General features: G+C 41.2%; 3 protein-coding genes across 3 annotated transcripts; 2 read left to right on the top strand and 1 right to left on the bottom strand.

The window, feature by feature from the left end:
• Window positions 1-45: 45 nt before the first annotated feature.
• Window positions 46-2,989, top strand: paqr4b (progestin and adipoQ receptor family member IVb). The gene is made up of 3 exons (XM_069664176.1): window positions 46-211; window positions 1,110-1,328; window positions 2,556-2,989. Exons 1-3 carry the CDS (start codon window positions 46-48, stop codon window positions 2,987-2,989), a joined length of 819 nt encoding a protein of 272 aa, XP_069520277.1.
• A 431-nt stretch (window positions 2,990-3,420) lies between these two features.
• pelo (pelota mRNA surveillance and ribosome rescue factor) lies at window positions 3,421-8,334 on the bottom strand. Its single transcript, XM_069664165.1, has 13 exons — window positions 8,149-8,334; window positions 7,658-7,750; window positions 7,234-7,384; window positions 6,876-6,966; window positions 6,090-6,253; window positions 5,926-5,986; window positions 5,544-5,705; window positions 5,414-5,460; window positions 5,255-5,328; window positions 5,082-5,153; window positions 4,913-4,987; window positions 4,778-4,809; window positions 3,421-3,869 (listed from the first exon to the last, which is right to left on the bottom strand). The coding sequence occupies exons 1-13, from the start codon at window positions 8,187-8,189 to the stop codon at window positions 3,775-3,777; spliced, it is 1,158 nt and encodes a 385-aa protein (XP_069520266.1). The 5' UTR covers window positions 8,190-8,334; the 3' UTR covers window positions 3,421-3,774.
• Window positions 8,335-8,709: 375 nt separating this feature from the next.
• LOC138593248 (serine/threonine-protein phosphatase PP1-gamma catalytic subunit B-like) lies at window positions 8,710-17,610 on the top strand. The gene is made up of 7 exons (XM_069664169.1): window positions 8,710-9,122; window positions 10,227-10,358; window positions 11,046-11,276; window positions 12,986-13,090; window positions 15,472-15,695; window positions 16,168-16,302; window positions 16,723-17,610. The coding sequence occupies exons 1-7, from the start codon at window positions 9,068-9,070 to the stop codon at window positions 16,816-16,818; spliced, it is 978 nt and encodes a 325-aa protein (XP_069520270.1). The 5' UTR covers window positions 8,710-9,067; the 3' UTR covers window positions 16,819-17,610.
• Window positions 17,611-24,947: the final 7,337 nt, after the last annotated feature.

The raw sequence follows: 24,947 nt of genomic DNA, 5'->3' as shown, positions 1-24,947 counted from the left end.
TGAACTTTCAACTAAATGTGAGGGCATCAGCCGCAGGAAGTCGTGATGGTGCTTTACAAAGGGCCGCGGCTGCTGGAGTTTGCCAAGACCCCGACACACCTTCAGTTCAACAAATATGTCCTGACAGGTTACCGGCCGGTGTCCACGGCTCAGGAGTGCATCAGGAGCCTCTTCTACATGCACAATGAGCTGGGGAACATCTACACACATGGTAAGTCCACACATTAACATTTCTATTCTTCCTTTAGGAATCGCTACAGTGGATTTAATGTAAAAACAGCAACAAGTGTGTTTAAGTGCTTCTAAATTATCTCATTAATTTGGGCAGATTTCCTGCAGTTAATTACACAGCACGTTTCACACCTTGTATTCATTTAACTCATTCAGGGGATGTGCAAACAAAACGGGTCACAGGTATCCAGTACTCTCACTTATGGCCGGTTACAAGCGTACTTGACAAGAGTGTGTAATGAGGATATGGGGTATTAGCTGTAATCTGCCCTGGGAATCCCTGTCCTGGAAATAACCTACAGGCAATTAGGTCTTTTGAAGGTGTGTGACACTTTTCAGCTGTAAATGCCTGCATGCAAAATCAAGGAGAAAGCAGCCTGGAAATACATGATTATAGGTGCAGAATTACGAGGAAATAAAGCAACACATTCTTTATTTTTGTGCTTTAGATGCAAGACTTACAGTTCAAACCTGACTTTAGTTTGGTAAACCCAAGCAAAGATGCAAATTTACCTGTGCAGGAAACATGCACAGCCTTGAACTTCCAAAAGCACACTCCATTTCCTACTTGGATATCCCATAAGTTCATTAAGGCTAACACCCTTACTAAGAGGAAGTGTGGGGTATTACCTGCCCGGGCGTTTGTAGCCAACAGCTATATATTTCACATGATTCCTGGCAGAGAAACAAACGGAGGAAGTAATCACAGACGAGTAAATTCCTCGTTTTGTTCTGCACATGGTGACCTTTAAAGTACCTGCTAACCAGACGTCATAACCCTACTTACAAATTAAACTCACCCCTCTGTGTAGGTTCTTTTTTTCCTGTATCTCATTTCCTCTATCCTCTTTCATCTCCTGTGTTTCCGGTCACTTCAGGCATCCCTTTCTTCCTTTTCTTGGTGCTGCTGCCTTTCAGTATCCCCTGGCTGGAGGTGGACAGCATCTGGATCTGTGTGGTCCACTACCTGGCCTGCCTCTGCCCCACCGTGGGCTCGGTGGTCTACCATGTGTTCATGAACCATGTGGGAGGAGAGCACGTGTACGACACCCTGCTCTCCCTGGACATGTTCGGGGTCTGTTTGGTTAACACTCTGGGTAGGTTTGTTTGTTGATGTAAATAGGCTTTTCTGTCTTCTATCTGAATTCCACAACACAAATTCCACTAACTAGCTTTTGTGGTGTTCTGAACCACATCTTACAGCCTTCATTAGCATCTGACATTTACTTATTACAAGGAGAAAATGAGCCTTTTCCATCTACTGTTCCAGACCTAGTAAGTGGTCCTTGAGTAAAATGATGTCACACTACTGTCCCCAAAGTCAAACATGAACTTTCACACTTTTAATTCATAAGTCAAGTCTCGTGGCTTCATAAGCAAATCACAAATCATCTCCTCTATAAAATGCTGATCGTTGAAATGGCTGAAAGGAAGTGCGGACATTTCTCTCTCAAAGCTATCTAAAAGAAGTAGTTTACTATGTTTATTGACTTTCTTTAATGCAGTTAGATTAAAAGATTAACACCTCTTGTGTTCATTTCAATGTGAAGCTGGAGCCAGGAAACGGTTAGCTTAGCATGAAGCCAGGAAACGAGGAAACAGCTAATCTAGCTCTATCCAAAGCTTACTCATTAAAGCTGGGGTAGCCAACTTTGAAAAAAACAAACTAGTTAGATATATTTTTGAAGTATCCAACAGGAGAAATTTCAAAGCAACTCCCCCGAAATGCATAAACTTTCTGATCTCACTAACAGTGCTGTACGATCATTTAAGGAAATAGCGCAGCACATCCTTGTCATAGTTAACAGCATAAAACTACCTTTCTCTGCTATTCTTCTGCTACTAGCTAGCTTTAGCTTGTGGAAGACTCCACAAACACGACGTTTCTTTATTTTGTTCTTGGGGCATTTTACTTATTAATTGCAGTAAGGATGTGAATATTTTCAAAAATAACAAGAATTTCTTCTGACTATATTTTGGCTGGGAACAGTTACTTCGTAATGTCTTGTCGTTATCAATGACCAGCCTCCAGCTAGCTTAACCCTTTCACCATTTTCAGCATTTAAGCTATCCTAAGCTAACTGGCCTCTTTTGACGCCTTGTAGTTACCAGAACTTGACTTTTTTTGTATTACAAAGTTGACAAAGTGTTCTAATGATTTTACATATTTTTTGCTTTAAAGTGTAAGTACCATAATTGTCTGACAGCCAAGACCATGTTTTTGTGACTTTAGTTTGCTAAACTAAACTTTGACAACAACCAGGTCAATATCATCAGACTTTTTTAGTGAAATGCTGTTTAATTACTTTCCCTCTTGTCACCAGGTGCACTTCCCATCATCCACATCACACTTCTTTGCTACCCCGTCCTGCGACTGATGGCCCTGCTTGCCTACATCCTCCTTTCAACCTACGGCATCTACTGTGCCACCACAGCCCGCACAAACGTCCTGCGCCTGCGAGCTTTCGTGTGGCAGGCCCTCTTCCGCTTCAGCCTCTTCCTGTTCCGGGTTTTCGGCAGCGGTGTCGGCAGCCCAAACTCCCTGCGCCTCTTTGTCACCATGGACTCCCTGGCTGTGCTGGGAGGACTGGTCAACATCATCCAGATCCCGGAGCGCTTCGTCCCGGGCCTGTTTGACAACTGGGGCAACAGCCACCAGATCATGCACATCATGGTCATTTGCTCCATTATCTACCTTCACTGGGGCACACTTGAGGATTTAGCCTGGATTAAGACCTACCAGTGTCCTACTGAGTGATGCCAAGTGTATCAAGTACACACACGGAAGTACTCAGGGCTGCGCTGATAGAAGAGAGATTTAGTTTTCAGGAAGGAAGGAACGGAGTAAAGTATAAATAAGAGTCAGGTTGTTTCAAAATGCACTTTAGTCCGAGCTGCTGAAAGGGAAGTTTGCAATTTAACATTTTGCCACAGCTGAACAGGAGGAACCTGCAGTGTTGTAACTGTGGTCCTCCAGTGTATTAAATAAGAATCCTGAGCATACTTGATTTTTAGTGTGTTGAAATGCAGTAGTACTGGGTCATGTTACCCATTACAACAATAGCTCTTAAAATGAAAAATTCTATTATTGTATTTAATAAATTATATATTTTTATATCTGGCTACAACTTGTGTTTCATTCATGCAATATAGAAGAAAGAGCAATATACCAAGTGGTTAAATGCTTCAGTTGTTTAATTGCGAGAGAGATATGTATACACATATGAAAAGAAAGTTTTTTTATTGCTAAATGAGTCAAAATGTCTGTTTTCATTTCGACGTGGCAACAAATGTGACAATCCTGTTTATCGCCATTCTTATGAATTTCACCCACCTTCAAACCAAAAGCACCAAAAACTGCATGAAATCATTTTAAATAATGGTCACTTTAAGAAAACGTCTGTAGATCAGGCTTGAAAGAGGTAAGTGGCTGCAAAGGTGGATTATGTCAGATCATAACACAGCAGCTTTATTGTTTTACAACACACTGAGTCAATGCATTCTTGCATTATCTGCAACAGGTGACCTTCCTCAAGAAGTCTATCAGTCGTCATCTGAGCTGCTGCTGTCCTCGGGCTCCGATAGGTCGGCGATGGGAAACCGCAGGACGGCGGCCACTCCGCTCAGCTGAGTCAGTTCTGAGGAGACGAGAATAGTAAAGAACAAATCAGAGGTGACATTGCAGAACCAGTGCTTCAGGACGATTAGATGTCTTAGGACAAAAAGTACAATTATAGTTGAGCAGCTGTATCGGTCTGTCTGTTGTTTTTAAACTGAGTTTGTATCAGTGAGAGAAAGTCCCTAATCAGTGTTTGGTGAATTTATTGGTGTCAATTCAGCGCGCTTTATTGACACCAATAAATTCCTTACAGCGCACAACAGATAATATGTTCCTGTTATTTAACTCATGCTGGTCATAACAAGTTTTTATTAGCTGCACAGAAAATTAAAATTTAATAAAAGGTACCACTTATGTTAAGCATTATTCAACAGTTAGATCCAACCAAGTAACCTGATTGGATAAGAGGCATTCCATGAGTGCTGATATAGAGAACATCACTGGGACTTTTCACTCTGTGTATCACTCCGCCTCAGCCAGGTGTTCTGATTACTGTTGATACAGCTGATCTGTAACCTGTATACACAGAGTGTGGGAAAATGTTTGGGTTGCTTGGCAACAAAAGTCCAGTGTGGAACTAGTTGAGTTTGTGGAGCAAAAAAATAATCTGTTTTTGATAGTTATTTTTACTTCTTTTTGGCGCTTGCATAACTGTAGTATAAAAGCACTATCCCACTTGAGGTTGTGCTGTTGTACTGAACATCATCATGGCTGTGAATATTTATGACCAAATGACGTGCAAGAATTAACATAAAAAATGAGGGTTTCGATATATATATTCAAAATTAAAAAATCTTGCAATTGTTTTATGCAGAAATATACCCACAATGCATTTTGGTGAGGAACTCTGAATGTAAACATGACCATTCTTTAAGGTGAGAAACCAATGTTTTAATGTAAAATGAATAAACAAATCTAAATACTTACGTTCACCTGACACATGAAGGCTTGAGAATATTCTGCATGAAAAAAAAAGAGGGGGGAACTCGTCAGCTGTTGGATGTTGGATTATTTTACCACTTTCTTGTTAAAAGGTTCAGCGTTCTAAAAGTTAACTGGTACCTGACATTGCCGCCATTGTCTCTCACGTTGTCCACCAAGCGAACGTAACGACTCCTGGTGGGGACGTCCTGATGTCTGGACGCACACAGACACACAAAACCCTATAAACTACTGTAAAAATATACATGTATAGGGCCAAAAAGGTTGCATAGACAGTCTCAGCATGTACCTGAACAGCTTATCACTAATTAACAAGGTGTCGACGGCGAGGGCTTCAGCAGCTCTCTCCACATGCGCCAGTCTGTGAGGATGAAAGGATGCAGAGGTTGATTACCGTCATCATGAGTGAAAGAGGACTCTGTTGTCACTTCCTGTTGGCTGTGCTGCTCCGTCATCACTCACCCGTAAAAGGCTCTGTCGGGCTCGTGCTGCAGCATCTTATAGAAATCTTCCAGGGCTCTCACCTCTCCTGCTGCCTGAACACAAACACCAGTTAGTCTTTATTAATCAGCCATTGTTTACATGAGGAGAGGGATGACGAAACACAGGATGAATAGTCACCTTGGTATCAGAAAGCCGGCTTGTCACAGTGGGATCGGAGAGGATTTCTGCAACACAATGAGGATGTTGCTAAATTTACCTTGTGATGTCATATAATCGTTTTATTCTGAGAGCCCACAGCAGCTCCTACCTTTGAGTGAGTACTTATGACCTGATGACGAGTGGACCAGCATGAATTTGGGGCGATTCTCCAGCAGGATCTTGTTGTCCTGTCGCACCGCCTCTTTAAAGAGGTAGGTGATGAACTGGTCTCGCACAAACCCTGGACTGGCGACCAGGATGCATTTCACCACTGGTAGAAAGCAAGAAGGAGAAATCACATTATTCCTAATTGAGACGAATGAGCCATAAAAATGTCACACAGTGAGGTAGATTTTGGGCTCATAGCAAAACAAAAATGTGACAGGAACAACAAATAAAAAAGGGAGAAGTACGTGACATAAAACAGGAACACACGGCATGTGTGTGTAGGTGTTAGTGTGAAAGTGTCGGTGTCCAAACAGCAGCACTACCATCAAAATTGATGTGACGAAGAATCGCCTGCATGACGGCCTCATAGAACCGCTCCAACGCCTGCAATCAGAAAGATATATGAGGCTACATGACAAATACACTGACACTGAGGGACTAAGTCTAGTAATTGAAGTTGCCTGTATATAAAGACAACAGAACTGACCTTCTCGTGCTGGGTGCAGCTCCCCCGTCTCTTGCGAGGAATGGTGAGCTCCACTTTAGCGCGGAGCAGAGTCATGGCGGGGGTCACCAGCACCAGGTTGGCCAGACCCTCCTGCATCACCACAGCTGCTACATCTGCCTTCTGGGTCGCATCACATGCCTGCTCTGAAGGGCAAACAAAGCAACAATAAATGGATGTGTTCAGGTGCATTCACTGTACAGGTACATGATTAACATTTGTATTTACTGGAAAAAGAATTGGGCGCCTGGATTTATCACTAATGATTTACAAAAACACTTCATACTAAAGCAGCAATGACTCAATGGACCTCCACTCCTTCAAACACATGAACCCATCTGTCAGTTATTCCCTCCTCATCTCCCTATTCTGTTCCCATGGCAACGCTCTCTCTTTGTTGGCACTGTAAATAAATTAACTAGAGACGAATGTGCATTTTTTTTTCTGTAAAAGACAACCAGCTAAAATGTCATCCTGTCAGTCAGGCAACGCAGTCCTTCTTTCTCTTAAAATACACGTCTGACTCACGGCTGCTCGTGTCTGAAGCTTGTCATGAAGGCACGCAGTTAAAGCAACAACTGGAGGACAGTAGATGATATAAAAAGAGGTAAAACAGTTTGGAATCTTTCAAGCAAAGTGGATTTGACAGAAAGGGGTACAGGTCTGTGTTGGTCTGAATAAATTATATCAATCTACTCTGCACAGTGCTTTTGTAACCAAAGATTGCAGTTGCTAATGTCAGTATTTAAACCACTTCAATCAGCTTACCAATTCTGTCCAGCACAACACTGTCCCAGCTCTTTTTAGCGAGAGTGAACTTCCTGTTGAGCTCAAGCTCGATGGTGTGGTAAGCCCCCATCTGAGGAGTGAAGAAGAGAACATGAGCACAACAACAACTTCTATAAAGTAGGAGTTAAGAATAATACAAACTGAACTGTAAGGCTGAGGAAGCACAAAAATATTACATAAGATTTCAGAACAAAACAAAGTAAAATTGGATGCCATCAGACATAATCTATATGTGTAATAACCTCTAATTGATCTTAAAATCATGTTTTCTTATTTTAATTAATCAAATTTAAAACAGACGTGGCTACAACTGTCAGGTGGTGTAGGAATGTCAGACCTTAACATACTGGTTCTCCTCTAAGTTTGTCCCCTTTACTCTCAGCTGGCAGGCCTGGGAGTCAAAATCGATAGTCTCCACACATAAAGTCAGAGTCGTCCGAATTCTGGAGCTGCCAACACTTCCAGTCTGGGACTCTGTCTGCACCTTCCTGTGGGAACATGGGACATGGACTTTAGTTGTTAGTGATTTGTCAAGTTCTCTATGTGTTTATAAAACCAAAACATTGAAAGAACTAAGGAGAGAAAAGGTTGAAAAACAAGCACAGTCATTGACAAACATATTGGTTCCAATTAACAAAGCTTTAATAAAGCTACATTGGACACTTAGCTTCACATGGGCTTAGGAAACATTATATGATATACTCGTGTTTATGTGACAGCAAGGAATAGAGTCAACCATCAGCTAAAGTAAGCTAAATTACCTGATAGTGGAGGCTCTCAGGCTGTCCCCCACTTGCAGCAGGTTGTAGGTGTGCCACATATCCTCTGCCTCCTCTGGCATCAGAGTCACCTGACTGAAGAGATGCATGCCATCAGTAAGTCAGCTTCTGAGACAATGTCATTTGTGTGGTTGATAAATCAGGTGTGGTGCAATGACGCAGGAGCATCCAGGCTGCTACAGTAATTATTGAGAGTTAAGATGAATTATAATACAGTCATTGTTACAGCCATAGCCACATCCACAGACTATTAATGATACAATCATAGATTTAAAATGTGAAGATACAAGCTATGACCATTTAGTTATACTTCGTATCCCATGTGTCATTAAAGGTACATTTAAACTATATAAGGGTATCTGCTTGTTCAGGTGAATGTGAATCACATATTTACCACAACTAAGTTGACACATGTACAATCAGCTGCTAAATAGCATGCTGGTTAGCTTGCTAACATGCTAACAATCACTCACCCGGCATTATCTTTTTCAATGTCTTTATGGAGCAACTTCATGGTTGGATGGTTGTATAATATAAACAAGAGTATTACTAGCTTAAAATAGATAGTTTAACGTTCATCCGAGTTAGATTCATGTTTATCTTATAGTGAATTAGCAAACTAGCTAAGCCATCTCTTAACTTCAGAATGAATCACTCCGTGCGGGTTGCCAGGCGCTGGGACATTGCGTCATTCCAAAATACGTCGTCAGTTCTTCCTATCTTGGTCACTTCCGTGGGTGTCGCTGTACTGCGCAACAAATAAAGAGCGATACAAAAGCAAAAACTCGAGTAAATGGGGACAAAATCAGTTACGCTTGCATTGTTCGATAACATCGTTCATTTAATGCAAGCAAAACGTGAGATATATGTTTAAATTAGTGTTATTTTGACATTGTGGTTTGAGATAAGTAAATGCTGACCGACGTTGAAAACAGCCAATCGGGTTGAACATGAGGGCCACTAAATGCCGCCCATTGTAAATACTGACCAATGGGAGCGCGGGAATGGCCAGACCTCTTCCGTTCAACCTCGCTTTGAGCTAACGCTCATCTAGCCTTTTTTTTGTCGATGGCATGGTGCTAGTAGCTACGGCAGAAACACCGTTGTCACGAGAAAATACGACTACTTAAATTGAATTAGGGATTTTAAATTAAAATAGTTTACTAAGGCGGATTTTTTAATTACATGACAGGCATCACATCTCTAACAATTCAGCGCCCAGCCTCATTTTTTGAGGTTGCCAATTCTTCCCCAAGGTTAGCTAGCTAGCGGGCTAACGATAGCCGATTAACGCTAAACTAGTTGGGCTAACGGTAACTCGGTTCTAGTTAACATTTACAACGTTTTGAATTCGTAGGGATTATAAGAAACCGACCAGAATAGAGGAATAGCATGGCAGAAGCCGATAAATTGAACATCGACTCCATTATACAACGTCTGCTGGAAGGTAAGACCGTGTTTCCATCGATATTTATTCACCGAGGTAGCCATTTTAGCTAAGAGGAGCTAGACAACGATAGCCACCTATGCTATGCTAGCCAGTTAAGTTCATCTCTTGCTTGTTGCCAACAAAACACAGGATTTGAATTGTGAAGGCAATTGACCGCCAGTTACGTTTGCTCAGTCGCATCCGACTGGCAGCAAATTAACAATTTTTGTCCTACTGTTCGGCATTTATTAATAATTATACGTTTTTGTATTTAGTTTGGGCTTGTTCTACCCGGAAAAGTACCCGTACATTAAAGCTGTTCATAGTGGGAATTGGCGTCGCTGACCTGCACCCATCATTTTATATAGGGTTTAAATCGATTAATAATTTAATTTTCCACAAAATACTTTTATTAGGAAGGGTCCTTGGACATTATTGGCTTTACGCGCCAGCCGAACGCCTTTGGGCATTGAGGTCGTAAGATCGATACAGAAAGATTGTTCTTATGTCATCAGATAGTATTCTTTGAGTTAAAGTCCGTAGTTCATAGCGGCCCTGCATTATATTTGCTTGATGTTTACATGCATACTAGTTATATTTGAACATCGTTCCAATGTTCAATGTTTATGGGGTAGCTCCGGGACTCATCTGTAAATTACTCTAACAGTTCTTCTTTTCTGCCCTTTTGATGAATGCAGGGTTGTAGTAGTAGACTACTTAAGATATTCTATCTGCTATCAAAATACAGAATTTTCACTTTTCAGAATAATTCTGCACTTTCATTTTTCCAAATAGGCAAACTATAGACATTATTGTACTTTCAACTATGTTTCTATCTTGAAATCAAACCTCTTGTATACACCTAATGGCTTGAATGATTGAGCACAAGAATGTGTGTTTATTTTATTTGTTGTATTTTCTCCTGTTAGGATTAATCTCACTTGATGGTGCACACAAAAACACTACATTTTCAACCAATCCATTTGTACACCATTTTTGCACAGCACCGTTCTTCTATCCAATCTCCCTAACAAATGAGTATGAGTAATGAATTCAGCTGTGTTTAATGTCCTTTGTTTCCAGTGTGCCATTTCTCACTCTTGTTCCACTTTCCTCTCGCAGTGAAAGGCTCCAGACCTGGCAAAAATGTTCAGCTGACAGAGAATGAAATCCGTGGCCTCTGCCTCAAATCCCGAGAGATCTTCCTCAGCCAGCCAATCCTGCTCGAACTTGAGGCGCCCCTCAAGATTTGTGGTGAGGCTTAGTTGTGTTCTTTAAAGTCGAGGGAATTCGCATGTGAGGTCACTTAGCATTCACACTCTTAGATGGCAGTACTGGCTTTTAATTCTGAACTATAAAGAAATCTCACATTCGCTTCATGCTTTAATTTCTTTTTACCAGATTTAAATATTTTTTTTATGATATTTCATTTAAAACAATCTTAATTCAAGAAGAACAAGCTAAACTCTGGAGGACAGTATGCAATGCATGGCTGTGACCTTGCCACATAATTACAGAACTAGAGGGATAAACTGATAATATTAGCTCTTCACTGCAGTGCCGTTATGCACTTCAAGTCTCCCTGGATTTGCCCTCCTGTGTCATTCTGCTGATGCCACTTAAAGGAGGCTGCTAGTTTAAAGGACCGGTCTGCAAATTTCAGGGACCGGCCAAGTTTTCTCAGCAGTGTGAATCACCAGCATCCTTGCACTAAATGCAAGCTTGCACTTTCAGTTAGTTGTCTCATATTTACAAAAGCAACACGGGAAATAACAGTGTTCATTTCAACAAATACGTGACCAATCATGCTATGAAGTGTTGATGTTAATATGCAAGGCGCCAATGTTGTTGTACCTCTATCCAAGTCCCTTACCCTTTGTTGTGCACATACACACGGCACGATAATCACACCTTTAACCAACACACTGCTTGTTTCATCAGGGGATGTTCACGGGCAATACTATGATCTGCTGAGGCTGTTTGAATATGGCGGCTTCCCACCAGAGAGCAACTACCTGTTCCTGGGGGACTACGTAGACAGAGGCAAGCAGTCCCTGGAGACCATCTGCCTGTTGCTGGCTTACAAGATCAAATACCCAGAAAACTTCTTTCTGCTGAGAGGAAACCATGAGTGCGCCTCCATTAACAGAATATATGGCTTCTACGATGAGTGTAAGTCAAATGATGTGCATACAGATACACACAAACATTAATCTTACCTCTGATATCAACAGTTACCAGCAGAATACTAAAACCCAGCCCAAGGCTGTAGGCTTCTTTGTACTCTATATAATAAATAACTAATTGAACATCAATTACCTTATTATATATACCTAGATGTTTATTTTAGACACTCTTATCACTAGTTTTGCTTTAAGATAAGATAATCCTTTATTGATCCCCAGGGGGGGAATTCAGGCTGCTATTGAATAAAGTGCTATTACTTGCTATATTACCAATTTAACTTTACCAAATCCTTGAGTGATGTCTGCTTCAGTCATCTTCAAATGTTCACTTAGTTTTTTTTATGATCCTTTTATTTTGTGATAAATACCTTTGCTCAAAAAGTACTCGTTTCAATTTCTCATCTTGATTGGGTACCTTTTACAAGTCTTTCTTTTAGAGTGAGGACAAAAATTCTTCTCTTTTTTTCACACAATATTTTTACTTCATTATCCGAGACTGTCCGACCTCACTTCCTTTAAATCTCTGATCAAGACCCACCTTTTAAGAACTGCTTTTAACCTCTGATGCTGATTTTTTTCTCATATTGTTTCTTTTTTCTGTTCTTTTTTGTTTCTTTAATTTGTTTTTAATTATTTAAAGTGACTTTGAGTACCATTAAAAGCGCTATACAAATAAAATGTATTATTATTATTACTTGCCACCTATTCTGCAATCTCTGATCCGGTGAACATGCCAGGGAATGTAGCCGGCGGTTAGCGATACACGACTTTTCTTTTGAGCGTGCTGCATTATTCAGAAAAATAAGCAGTTGTGATTTACTTTAATTAACGGGTCTTAAGGTCGCAGACATTTCAACATCATGATGAAGATTAGTAAAAAGTAAAAATGAAGCCTTGTCAGGTCTGTCCTCAAGAGGAGAAGACTTAAAATGCTCGTTTGTTGAACAGAGTTCGGATCGATCATTTCTGATGCATTCGAGGAAGTAAGGAAATTTGAACGCTGAACGGCTTTCATGACACAGCGTCAAGGGAATTTGTCTCAAATTGAATTTTAGATCTAGATCAGATTGTTAGCTGTTAGCATGCAGATGTCTGTTTAAAGAGATTGATAACAAGAAAAATGGCGTCAGATGGTGCTGATAGGAGCCGGGATGTCATTACGGCGGATTACATTCTGCCTGCTTTTGCTCTCCACACAGGCTGGTTTTCATGCTTAAGCCGCAGCCTGCTGATACGTGATTGGTTAATATTACTCAGACTACAAGCGTAGATTCTACATTGCTATGTAGACATAGCATTCTACATGCTGTTAATGTTGTCGGGTTTGTTGCGATCGTCGGCCTTCTCGAACAAAAATGTGACCTTCACTTTGAAATAAGTTTTTTAAAAAAAGTTTAAAGCAACAGAACCACTTTAGTAAATCTTTGTTGAAGTGATTCTTTGAAACCTAATGGGGGGGAAAAGTTGACTTATTAGAAGTTGCAAAAGCCACAACACAGTTAACCTCTCAGTATACGGGGCTTGAGGCTAAGGAGCGTGATCAGGCAGCATTGCTTAATCACATGCCGTTCCCTGCATTTCACAGGGCCAGGATTATGTAAAATGTTCCTAATGTGATGCAATAGGTTCAGCTGCTGAGGTTTTATTGCTGTGAAGATAAGATTGTGACCGAGAGTCTGCTCTTTGCTCCCACAGGTAAGAGGCGATACAACATAAAGCTGTGGAAGACCTTCACCGACTGCTTCAACTGTTTGCCTGTTGCAGCCATTGTTGATGAGAAGATCTTCTGTTGCCATGGAGGTATCCTCATCAAACAGTTCATTTGGCTCCTATCCAGAGCGCACACACAAACTCGCCTCTGCACTGTTGTTAGTGTCAACATAATGGTCAAAGAGCTGCAGGACTGTGTGGGATCTTAATGTCCTGTTTGAGTGTATTTATATATTCTTTACCTGTTTAGCTTTAATGGCTGCTGTTTACTTTTTTATTTCAACTAGTTTTGCAGCACATGCACAGCAGATAAAGCAAAAATAACCTTAAGAACCTGAGGGCTGAGACAATGTGACACGAACAGCTGGTCACAGCTATCTCATGTCTGTGAGACCCACTACACAAAATATGTAAACAGGCACTGATAATCATGAGGGTAAACACAGCCTGCCTCTTCCAAGCATAACGTTACACCAAGACACACAGAAAGGATATTGTGTGAGTTCTTTCCTCTGTTGAACCCAGTGCACTTTAAGTCCCAATTTATAATTTATTGTCATCACACAACAAAATGTTTATCAACAATTGTTTGTGTTCAGTAAGATCATTATCTAAATGGCTGCATGGTCCATCAGCAGATAATTTTTGGTTAATCGTTTAATCTCTAAATACTAAAAACGTGGCCACAAATTTCCTTGAAACCCCGGTGACCTCTTTACAAACCTTGTTTTGTCTGAACAATCAAAAACCCTAAGATATTAACTCCTAACATCATATAGGACAACACCAGCAGCTTACCGCCTGGCATGTGGGAAGCTTTATTATTTATTTTAAAAGGAACAATGTACAATTTTAAACAAATGCTACCATTTGATGTATTGTACCAGAGTTAGCTTAAAGCTAATTTTCATCTGCAGTCCCTTAGCAGGTCACAATTACAACATCACATAGCACGGAGTTAACTAGACCACAACACGGAGTTAACTAGGCTACAACACGGAGTTAACTAGACCATAACACTGAGTTAACTACTAGACCACAACACTGAGTTAACTAGACCACAACACGGAGTTAACTAGGCTACAACACGGAGTTAACTAGGCTACAACACGGAGTTAACTAGGCTACAACACGACGTTAACTAGGCTACAACACGGAGTTAACTAGGCTACAACACGACGTTAACTAGGCTACAGCACGGAGTTAACTAGGCTACAACACAGAGTTAACTAGGCTACAACACGGAGTTAACTAGGCTACAACACGACGTTAACTAGGCTACAACACGGAGTTAACTAGGCTACAACACAGAGTTAACTAGACCAAAACATGGAGTTAACTAGACCACAACACTGAGTTAACTACTAGACCACAACACGGAGTTAACTAGACCAAAACACGGATTTAACTAGGCTACAACACGGAGTTAACTAGGCTACAACACGACGTTAACTAGACCACGACACAGAGTTAACTGGACCACAACACAGAGTTAACTAGACTACAACACAGAGTTAACTAGACCATAACACAGAGTTAACTACTAGACCACAACACGGAGTTAACTAGGCCAAAACACGGAGTTAACTAGGCCAAAACACGGAGTTAACTAGACCACAACACAGAATTAACTAGACCACAACACAGAGTTAACTAGACCAAAACACGGATTTAACTAGGCTACAACACAGAGTTAACTAGGCTACAACACAGAGTTAACTAGACCACAACACAGAGTTAACTAGACCAAAACACGGATTTAACTAGGCTACAACACAGAGTTAACTAGGCTACAACACGGAGTTAACTAGACCACGACACAGAGTTAACTAGACTACAACAAAAGACACATAATACAGACAGTTTCAGCTTTAAAGATAATTGTACCGGGGCTGCACCTCACAATTATTGTTTTAGATTAATCTAATGGTGAGGATCTATTATTCCTTTTTTTAGTCTCCAATTTCCACGTCACGGTGTGATGACATTAATAATGAAAATAATAGTAATAACATTCATAGACTATTTGTCAGATGCCTGATCAGAAAAATGCTGGACCTCAAATTCAAAAGGATTGCTATGATACATAGATTGAGTCAATGACAGTATGTTATAGCACCCTTTCCCTGAACTGGAGAATCAGTGTTTTTATTTTAGTACTTAAAACGAGTTGGGTGAGCTAATTAAACAACACAACGTACTACTTCAAAACATTAACTGTACTGTGCCCCGCCTCTTAACAGAGCTGGATGCATCGACCCACGTTCAGACATCAGACAGTTACAACAGAAAGCAAAGCGATTGTTTATCTGATTTAATATTTGAAAATGGATATTTTTTGTGATTTCCTTTTGTATACCTTCATAATATGTATGCTATATGTTGTGATGGAAAGTTTAAACTAAAAGCAGAGTAGTATTGGAACCCAACCTGCTTGCTTCCCAACACTGATGTATGTTTGCCTTCTCCAGGCCTGTCCCCTGACCTCCAGTCTATGGAGCAGGTGCGAAGGGTCATGCGCCCCACTGATGTGCCTGACCAGGGCCTCCTCTGCGACCTGCTGTGGGCCGACCCGGACAAAGATGTGCTGGGCTGGGGCGAGAACGACCGCGGTGTGTCCTTCACTTTTGGCGCCGACGTGGTCACAAAGTTCCTACACAAACATGACATGGACCTCATTTGTCGGGCCCATCAGGTCAGTGCACGACCTTGATCCTAAGGTCAAAGATGTGTTTGCAACAGGAATGAAAAGCAAGAGAGTTACTTAGAGTAAGCCAACCCTCTTCTTTACATCTGGTTTAACCGGTGAAGGGTTTTTATTAGGGCTTTGTTGGGGCAAGTGTTACTGTGTGCGTATCTCTCCTCCTTCTGTTTGCTTTAAGTTTGTAACTTTTAAGTTAGGACATCAAACAAGCTTTAAGATAAGTCAGGTGGAACTGCTGAAGTACTCTGATAGCTCCTGGCTGCTTCAGCGCAGTTTTACTGATAACCAGGTAGGCAGATTGAGTGACAGCAATGTGTTTATGATGTACTTTATTGTTGAAAGCCTTTGATCACACGGTGCTCTCAGTGAATGATCTGTTTTTGTTCCTGAGTGAGAATAAAGTATTTTCCATTACTCTCACTTCTTAGAAACAGCTCTTAAACCTGTTGTTATCCGTTTGCAGGTGGTGGAGGACGGATATGAGTTCTTTGCAAAGAGGCAGCTGGTGACGCTGTTCTCTGCCCCAAACTACTGCGGTGAGTTCGACAACGCCGGAGCCATGATGAGCGTAGACGAGACCCTCATGTGCTCATTCCAGGTAAGACCAACCAGAGCTCTCAGAAAGTTCAGATGTACCGGCAATTTGAAACTAGCGCTTAGCTAAAATTTGCAACAGCTTGGCTTGTGGCTTCCTGATGTCCTGTTTACAGCGATATAAAATGCTTTTTATGTTTTGAACAGTGGCACGACCCTGTGGTTTGCAATCATCACATGATTATATACCTGAAACCTTTGACTCTATAAAACAGTATTTGCTAGTGGCAGCTATAATACATCAGTGCTCTGCAGGCCACCTTTTTGAGAAGATAAAACAAGTAGATTTTTTTAATAGGCTAATAAATACTGGTGTGATGACCTGATACCACATTTTAGGCTGTATAGGAGGCATTTTAAATACTGGTGTAGGTTTCTGACCAACTGGAAAAACTGAATAAAATGATTTCTTTGTCTCTCACAGATTCTCAAACCTGCAGACAAGAAGCTGTTCTACGGCGGCGGCGGGGGAATGGGCTCCGGCCGCCCGATCACTCCCCCCAGGAAAGCTAAGAAATGACACCAGTAGTTTGCCCTCGACCTCCGACCCATCCCTCCTGCCCTCTCTACCTCTCTTCTCCTTTCTTTCACCAAACAGCCAGAAATCAAACCTATACCCAGGGCTTTTTTCCTTTTTTATCTGTACTTCTTAAAACATTTAATGTTACGAATTGTCTGAGTGAATGAGTGGGTGGGTGCGTGCGTGCGCAGATGACAAACGCGTCTCATCTGCCGGTGAGCATTAAAATCATGTGTGCACGTGTACATTTTGTGTGCGAGTATTAGAGATTTATACTTTCCCCTCTCTCTTACCACTCTTCCCGTGGAAAGGTTGAAACCACAGTGTCTGTCTGTACAGTAATTTTGACTGAAGCGCAGGGTGTAGGAGACAGTGGGAGATTGCTGTAATGATGAATTTAGCAGCAAACCCCTGCCAGCAGGTGATGTGTGTGTACTTGTGGAGGGGGGAAGTATTTTGTTTTCCCTGTCCTCTGTACTGTAAAATCTCAAACACAGGTGTGTGCATGTGTTTGTGTGTGTGTTTGCTCGCAGTGTTTTGCCTGTCTGAGCGTGGCGTCTCGTATCCTTGAGCAGGAAGGAGTGTCACCTTGTCTCTCGAGAGCAAGCACATGCTTGTCCACACACACACACACACACAGACACATGCGTATGACTCTTCAGATTCATATGAGCCAGAGCTGTAAAAACCCCATACAGTTTAGGTTTGTACAGATTTGATTACTTGAAAGAGATTTTTTGTGAATTCGTTTTGTAGTCTTTCATCAAGTTGACCAATAAAGCGAGAATCTGAGCTACAAAGTCTGCTGGTCATTCTTCCTCTAATCCTGTGTCTGCCCATAAACTGTGTTTCAGAAGCAGGATGAAATAACCTTTTAAATATTCAAAGCCTTTGAAAAGGTATCTATTTATTTTATTTGGTCTGTAAGACAACAAAAAAAGCTGATCACACTTTCACACATCTTGAAATTACTTTCAAATTTCAGTCGAATAACCAAAAGTCTGTTCAGTTCAGTGTCATAAGCAAACCCTTGTATGAAAAGCTTGAACCAACAGTTGTTTGTCATCTTTGCAAGTGTATCTCAAACAATTACACAATCATCTAAATTGTACATTTTTTACTGTTGACGATCTCAGCAATTCATTGACGGTTCCAACTCTCCAACTTGAAATTGTTGAATATGATGTAATTTGTTCCATGTGTGATTAAGCAATATCTCATGAGAGGGACTGATGTACTGAATATCATCACTGCCCGAGGATAATCACAGCCGTGCTGATATTCAGTCCATCATCACAACCTCGAGTGAAACAATCAACAGATATTTTTTGCTCCACAACTTAACTAAAACTGGACTTCTGTTGCCGAGCAACCCAAACATTCTCCTGCACACAGATCAGCTGTTTTTATCATGTACATTTATCTGTTTTAATTTATCATCAACCAGTGAAATAAGAGTCTGCTGTGTGATTCAGAGGTACCAGCTTGAGTGACGTAGACACACACGGTCTGTAATGTTAATTAACAGTATTCAGAACACCTGGCTGCAGCAGGGTGAAACGTCCCAGTGATGATGTTCTCTGTATTAGCACTCGTGGAATGCTTCTTATCCAATCGGATTTCTGGTTGGATCTAACTGTTGTATAATTGATAATATCCCTGTTATTGAACAGCTGACATCTACGTACAGTATGATACATTTCTGTCAATCTAGCATTTTTAATTTAAGAATTAGACTTTCAGCTTAATGACTTTGGATTTGTTTAAATCAGAATTAGTTCACAAAAAGGTCATAAAATAAGATAATATTTTATTGATTCCCAGGGGGGAAATTCGGGTGTTACAGCAGTACCAAGACAAAGTAGAAAGTCAGTGAATACAGTATAAAAAAAGAATAGACTGATAAATAAAAAATATGAGGGATATATATAAGAATAGAAGGTATATACAAGTGTTATACTACTAGGAGTAAGTGACAAGATAAGTAAAGTGACATGGTATGCAGGATGAGGTAATACAGTGTGGTATGAGCTCTAAGGTTTATGATATGGTACAATATAAGGTGCAGCATAAAGTGCGTTAGTAGAATAACGGTAAAGATTGCAATTATAGTATAATATAGTATAGTGTAATATAATATAGTATACCGCATGGTATGGTAACAATAACAATATCGTAATAGTGTACATTATAAACATAAACCTATAGAATACTACAATATAACACTATATACTATACTATACTAAGTGACCAGGAGATACACTAGTATAAGATAGTGCAGTAAGACGCCAAAAGCTCAAATCAACAGTTTCTTCCTTCACCAAGACTCAAAGGACATGTTTGGCTTTTGACAATCGTGAGCTGCTTTAACAAGCACAAGGGCCAACTTATTCTGAACTGAACCAATCCTGACTAAAAATTAACTTCATATTTTAATTATTAAACAATGCAAGCTGCTACTCAGATGAAGTAATTCTTGCTCATTCATTTTCAGTAGATGTGCAGTTTGTCTGGATGTGTTCAGCTGATGTCCACTAGGCGGAGCTGTTGAGCTCTTTTGACTCCTCCAGTCAGGAGGCGTCACACAACAGCCATGAGGGAAGTTGTAGAGCTTTGGTTCAAAAATGCTCCTTACTTCACACTGACCAAGCGGAGGGTTAACATTTCATTCTGCTTGATGTTTGACTCAAAGTAACTCTGGTTGTTTATTGCTGCAGAAGTTAAAACATTTACATTTTATTACTATTAAATTTAAATTATACACTTTTAAAGCAGCCCCCTCAAGCTGCCACACAGTATCTGTGTGGAACACTTTGTTCCAGTCTTTTACATTCCTCGTTCTATATTTATCAAAAAAGGATCCCGTTTCTTTCTTCGGCATTTCTCTGGCTCTTCTAGCATTCATTCGTCTTCCTGTCATCAGCAGCCTTCTTCAAGGCGCTGCGTCCATCATTGTCCCTTCCTTTTTCTGTACGACCTCTGAGGTGAAGGGTATAATTAAAGGTTCAGATTTTCTTAAGCACATTTTTTAAATGGAAATGATGTACTTTCATGTCCTGAAGCTCGAGGAATAATTTTCAGTGATTAAAAAGGTGATAGGTGAAGCCCTCTGTATTTCCAAAGAGACGTTTCTCATGACAAATATGTGCATTATTAAATATTCACCAATTTATTTACAATATCTTGATGCAAAAACATTTTTCTTACCATTTCTGGACCTCTAAGTGCTCTAATGATTAAAATATGTTTATAAGGCTTACATATGTTGGCTGTTACTCTGCTCTGACTCAGAAAGAATCCACATTTGCACCAAGAGACTGCTCTGATATCTGTCGGCCTCTGGGTGTCTTCCTCATAGACTTAAAGTCACCCTCGTCATCCCGCTGTGTAACTGGCTATGACTCCTCAGATTCTTACTGCGGCTCTGCTACAGGATTATATTTCAGAATGTCTTAGATGTGAGCTGCTCCGTTAACTGTGATCGATAATGTCAGAAAAGGGTGAAAATCTGATTGATTCATAGATTTCAGGGTCCAGTCCGTTTTGTGGGTCAAAGTGACCATCAGTGATAGCAATCAACCCAAAAATAGTGTCTGGGTTAGATAACCCGACTCAAAATAGACAAGACATAGAAGATGTAGTAGAAGTTCATCTTTCAGATGATACCAAATACTGTACATACTAGTTCATGCTGCTATGCTGCCCTGAAATACTAGGCTGTTAAATTTATGACGGCTATTATGAAACCCCAGAAGCATTTTGTTCATGTGCACACATTCAAAAAACGATCAGATCTGTGCTGCCTGCTGCTTTTTGTACTTTGATCTTTAACAGTGTAACATCATCGTGTGTTTTCATTGAAATGTAATCCTGTTAATGGTGCCAGGAGATGTACTGTACGGCTGACAGTATGATTGACAGCGCTCCGGGGCTTGATGATTTCATCAGAGGTGACAGAGAAGAGCGATAAATTAAGTATTTCTACTTTTTAAAAACTCAACTCAAAGAAAAGTTATAACTTCCTAAAAATAAGAATCAACTGAAAATGTATTAAGGAGTAAAAAGGTAAATGTTGGCTGAGCCAACATCATAAACAATGAACTATTTTGTACAGGCAATGTGGCAACAGATTCTAACAGACTTAAAAACAAATGGACATTGCCCGTCTTTTTTAAACTTAAAGAGGGGGTATTATGCTGTTTCACATTTTAAGACATATATATAATGTTACAATGTTGGATGTCCAGACTAAACGTGGGTGAAGTTTCAAACCTGTCGGTAAAAGTATGTTAGAGTAATCCCCAGGCTTCTCAGCTCAGTCTGCAGGCTGCTGTGAACGCCTGGTTTCACACTGTTTCTTCTACACTTTTGTGATGTCACAAAGTGCAGCCTCAGCGGGCTTCGGAGAGCTGAGCAAACAGAAGAAAGTAGGCTTGTAGGGGCAGGGTTTTTTAAAGGGACAGAGCCGACTGAGTCGTTTCAGGCAGAAGCTGTATGAGAGCACCAATTTTTTAAAACTGTAAATGCTAAGCTACTGCACATGTATCACAGAGGGAAATATGAAGCTTGAAATTAGCATAATACCACCCCTTTAAAATACAGACATTGCCTGTTTCTCTTGGTTGCCTCAACAGCCTGGGGTCTGAACTCAGGATGGTTCTGCTAGGAAATCCAAAAGTTGTAGGTTTTGTTCGAGCTCCTGAAAGCCTTGCTTCTCTTCAGCTCCCTGACAGCACCAATAATGTGCAACAATATCTAACAACAAATGACTGGTTTCCAGTACAACTGTGAGTTTAACACGAACCACAAAAACATATTATATAGCGAAGGTGGTCTGATCACGCAGGACTGTTACTGTGCGTTCACACCGAACGCAAAACGAATATTTGCCTCACATTACTCGCGCGAGTTTGACCGCCGGATCAAAATTTGCGTTTAGATAACAGGTGAATATTTGGCCTTCGCTTCCGGAATGGAGGAGAGGAAGCGGGGCTTATCTCCATGGTTACCAATGGCGTCAGGAGAATCTTCATGTTGATAGGCTTTCGCTACACCACGTCATGTGAATTCGCAGAGGAAGTTAAATTTTTTCAACTCGCGCAAATTCATGTAGCGATCATTCGCGTCTACTCGCGTCATTGCATTGACTTATGGAATCTTGCAGCCCATTTGTGTCTATTCGCGTTTGGTGTGAACGCACAGTTACAGATGTCGGGGGAGACAAGGGTCAACACTGGCAGGGCTCGTGTTCTCTTAGCGAAGGTTAGCTTGCATGCTAACATGGACATACTGGAAGCTAACTTTGCAAAATACGCTCTTTGGTGACATATGCTTATTTTAGGGACGATCTACCTGGCAAATTGGGGAGATTGTATTTTGCTAATCTTTACAAGCTAATAGCCAGATGCATGTAGCTAAGTTACCTGGCTAACCTTAGCTTACTTGATCATTAGGATATGGCTAGCATAATACTACCTTAGTAGATATGTTAGCTTACCAGCTTGCTAACGTCATCCCTGATACTACCATATCTATTATTTCAAAATCAGTTTATTTTGGCCAACAACGCCAGCAAAAGATTCTGCGTTTGATTCTTTAGAGTTTGAGTTTCCCAATAAAACACCTCTGCCAGTAAAAAAAGAAAACCTGCCTCTAAAAAAATCCCGAACTGTCCGTGTAAATGACACCCCAGCAGTGAAGTAAAAGCCACTTTTGATCAAGAGGCTCACTTTCCTCTCAGGTCCCCCGAGGCTTATATAGTGCATCCTTAAGTGTGAGGAATGGTGCGAACAACCCGGGAACTCTTGGTCCCGACGTGTCACTTGGATACTGATGACACGGTGCTCTCCAGCATCCTAACTTGTTCTTTTTTTCTCCCAATAGATGAAAGTCAGACTGAACTAAACGTGCGGCATTCTGAAATAAAAACGCCGCAAAGCTGTGGTGGTGCCATGCCCAGCAGCACAGTGTCACCTGCTCTATTTATATCTGGTGAGGAATTCTGGATTCAGAGACTCAGCTGCCACTTCTATTATTACTATTAGCTAATGCTGTAACAAGTACCCCGCTAACTCAGATGCTGTAGCTCCTTTATCCATTGCCTTATTGCCTGGGACTAATTATGTCCTCACTGTCAATACAGCACGTGTCCAGAGCTTTTTCATGTTATGTTTGATTGGTGCCCTCATTTGTTTTGCACGTGCATAAAAGTTGCAGTTTCGATGATGCTAATGTTGTTTAATCCATTTTTCCATCTGTAACTTAAGCGTAAGAGTTACACTTCCTGGCTGGTGATCTAGGTCAGGCTGTTTGACATGAGACCAGATGAATGAAAGCGTGTTTAGTACTACCAGCTATCCAAATGAGAGTTCCCTCACATCATTACGCCCCCGCAAACAGATGATACTCAGCCTGCAATGTGCCACCCTCAGAATGTGCTGTTAATGACAATAACCTTCTTTAGGAAATATGTCAGACTCGCCCGGCTCCACGTCTTTAAGTGACAAATGTCGCCTTGTACCTCTCGCTTTGCTTGTGCCGTGCGAGTCAGCAGAGACAGACTTAGTTGCATAAGATAGCCGTGCGTACAGCTGCACCCCTGCAAGTACTTAACACTTGTACAGAACCGGGAACACGGATAGAGTTCACAAGCGCAGGAGGGAGGGCTCGGCGGGTCGAGGCGGCACATGGTGATCCATGAAGGCGTGGCATGTTAGCGCCGCGCTGGGACCTGGAGGTGATGGGTGTCCCAGCTCGCAGGGGTTTACGCTGTAGTAAGTCCCCGCACCCACGGGCCTACTGACACTTTAGAGATAGACAGAAGCGGAAGATGGACTGGAGGGAGAAACCTTATCCTTCTGGGATATTGAGTTAAATGTCACAGCTCTGCCCTGAGGGAGACACTGACAGGCTGACCCCTATCACAGCCCCCAAATCTCAGAGGTCAGAGCTGCTGCACAACAGCTGAGGCCTGAGAAGGGCCGGCTGAAACAGAGATGGGGACACGGGTGGATCAGAAAACGTATAAATGTTTTAGCAACACGTCTGAGAACAAGAACAATCATGTCGTGTAAAATTAGTGACACGTTTTCAGCGTATGTGATTTGGGAATCAAAGGAAATTATTAAATACATGTGTGCTTAAGAAACTCATCCCGACATAGCTACATAAATATAATTAAATGCTTTTTAACAGCTTTTCCTAACAGGTACGACTCACTTTCTTCTTCGTCTTCTAAGTGTTTTACCTTCGTAATCCTCCGAGCACTTAAAACACGCATTAAACTGAGAGCTCCTGGTTACTTATTGTACCTTTTGGGAAAGAATTCGCCCCTCTCTCCGGCAGGCCACATGGCCGGGTCAGTCGGCCACCAGCAGCTGATTGGAAACTTGAAAGCTGCCACAAAAACAACTTCCTATTTTAGACATTCTCTGTGGAGGAGCTGCTGGAGCTCATGTTTGTGTTACGAAGAGGCTAAAAGTGTACATACTGTAAATATGTCCTCGGATGTCAAGAGTTAGATACTCGGACGTTTAGATCCATGAAATGGTATACTACAAAACCAAAGCATGTAAACTGATGCCGTGTCCTCGCATGAAGGAATTGTCAAGCTGTTTTTTTATCGGCTTTATTTCCACAAAATGTCCTAACGGGTCCGAGGAGGCCGTCCTTAGGCTTAACTCTAAAAAATGTTCACAAGTTTATTTCACTTTTTACTCCTACTCTGGCTTGAAATATTAAAAACCTTGAATACATTACAATTGCATAAACACAGTAGTTAAAGAAACAACCCTGGCGCACCAGCTGGTAGAACGGGCCCGTGTGCACAGGTTCGACTCCTGTTCTGTCCATCATTCGTTGCGTGTCAGCCCCCGCTCTCTGCTCCGCATGTTTCCTCTCTCTCCAGCTGTCGAATAAAAGCAAAAGCCTAAAAAAAAAACACATGAAAACAAATCCAACAAACACCCGAAACGTCTCGCGTGACGTTGCATTTAAGGACAGTTGTAGTATTAAAGGGCCTCTCATTGTCTCTGTCGGGAACTCCTAGAGGTCACGTGATGGTCGTTCACGCCGTGATGTGAGGTCATGCAGATTTTTCTGCTCCTGAGAAAGGTTGTGAAATCCATCAC

This window comes from Semicossyphus pulcher, unplaced genomic scaffold, assembly GCF_022749685.1.
Source record: "Semicossyphus pulcher isolate SPU_LCO1_2020_fin unplaced genomic scaffold, fSemPul1.0.p SCAF_16, whole genome shotgun sequence".
NCBI classification, from domain to species: Eukaryota; Metazoa; Chordata; class Actinopteri; order Labriformes; family Labridae; genus Semicossyphus; species Semicossyphus pulcher.
Note: the sequence above shows the minus strand (reverse complement) of the source record. Positions and strands in the feature narration are given on the sequence as shown.

Bases quoted from the DNA above. Each gene is read 5' to 3' on its own strand.
- paqr4b (XM_069664176.1), top strand. From the start codon at position 46: ATGGTGCTTTACAAAGGGCCGCGGCTGCTGGAGTTTGCCAAGACCCCG. The intron at 212-1,109 runs GTAAGTCCACAC...CGGTCACTTCAG, and splicing joins GGGGAACATCTACACACATG to GCATCCCTTTCTTCCTTTTC. The intron at 1,329-2,555 runs GTAGGTTTGTTT...TCTTGTCACCAG, and splicing joins CTGTTTGGTTAACACTCTGG to GTGCACTTCCCATCATCCAC.
- pelo (XM_069664165.1), bottom strand. From the start codon at position 8,189: ATGAAGTTGCTCCATAAAGACATTGAAAAAGATAATGCCGG. The intron at 7,385-7,657 runs GTAATTTAGCTT...ATGTTCCCACAG, and splicing joins CTGAGAGCCTCCACTATCAG to GAAGGTGCAGACAGAGTCCC. The intron at 5,461-5,543 runs GTAGGAGCTGCT...ATTGTGTTGCAG, and splicing joins TCATAAGTACTCACTCAAAG to AAATCCTCTCCGATCCCACT.
- LOC138593248 (XM_069664169.1), top strand. From the start codon at position 9,068: ATGGCAGAAGCCGATAAATTGAACATCGACTCCATTATACAACGTCTG. The intron at 11,277-12,985 runs GTAAGTCAAATG...TTGCTCCCACAG, and splicing joins ATATGGCTTCTACGATGAGT to GTAAGAGGCGATACAACATA. The intron at 16,303-16,722 runs GTAAGACCAACC...TGTCTCTCACAG, and splicing joins CCCTCATGTGCTCATTCCAG to ATTCTCAAACCTGCAGACAA.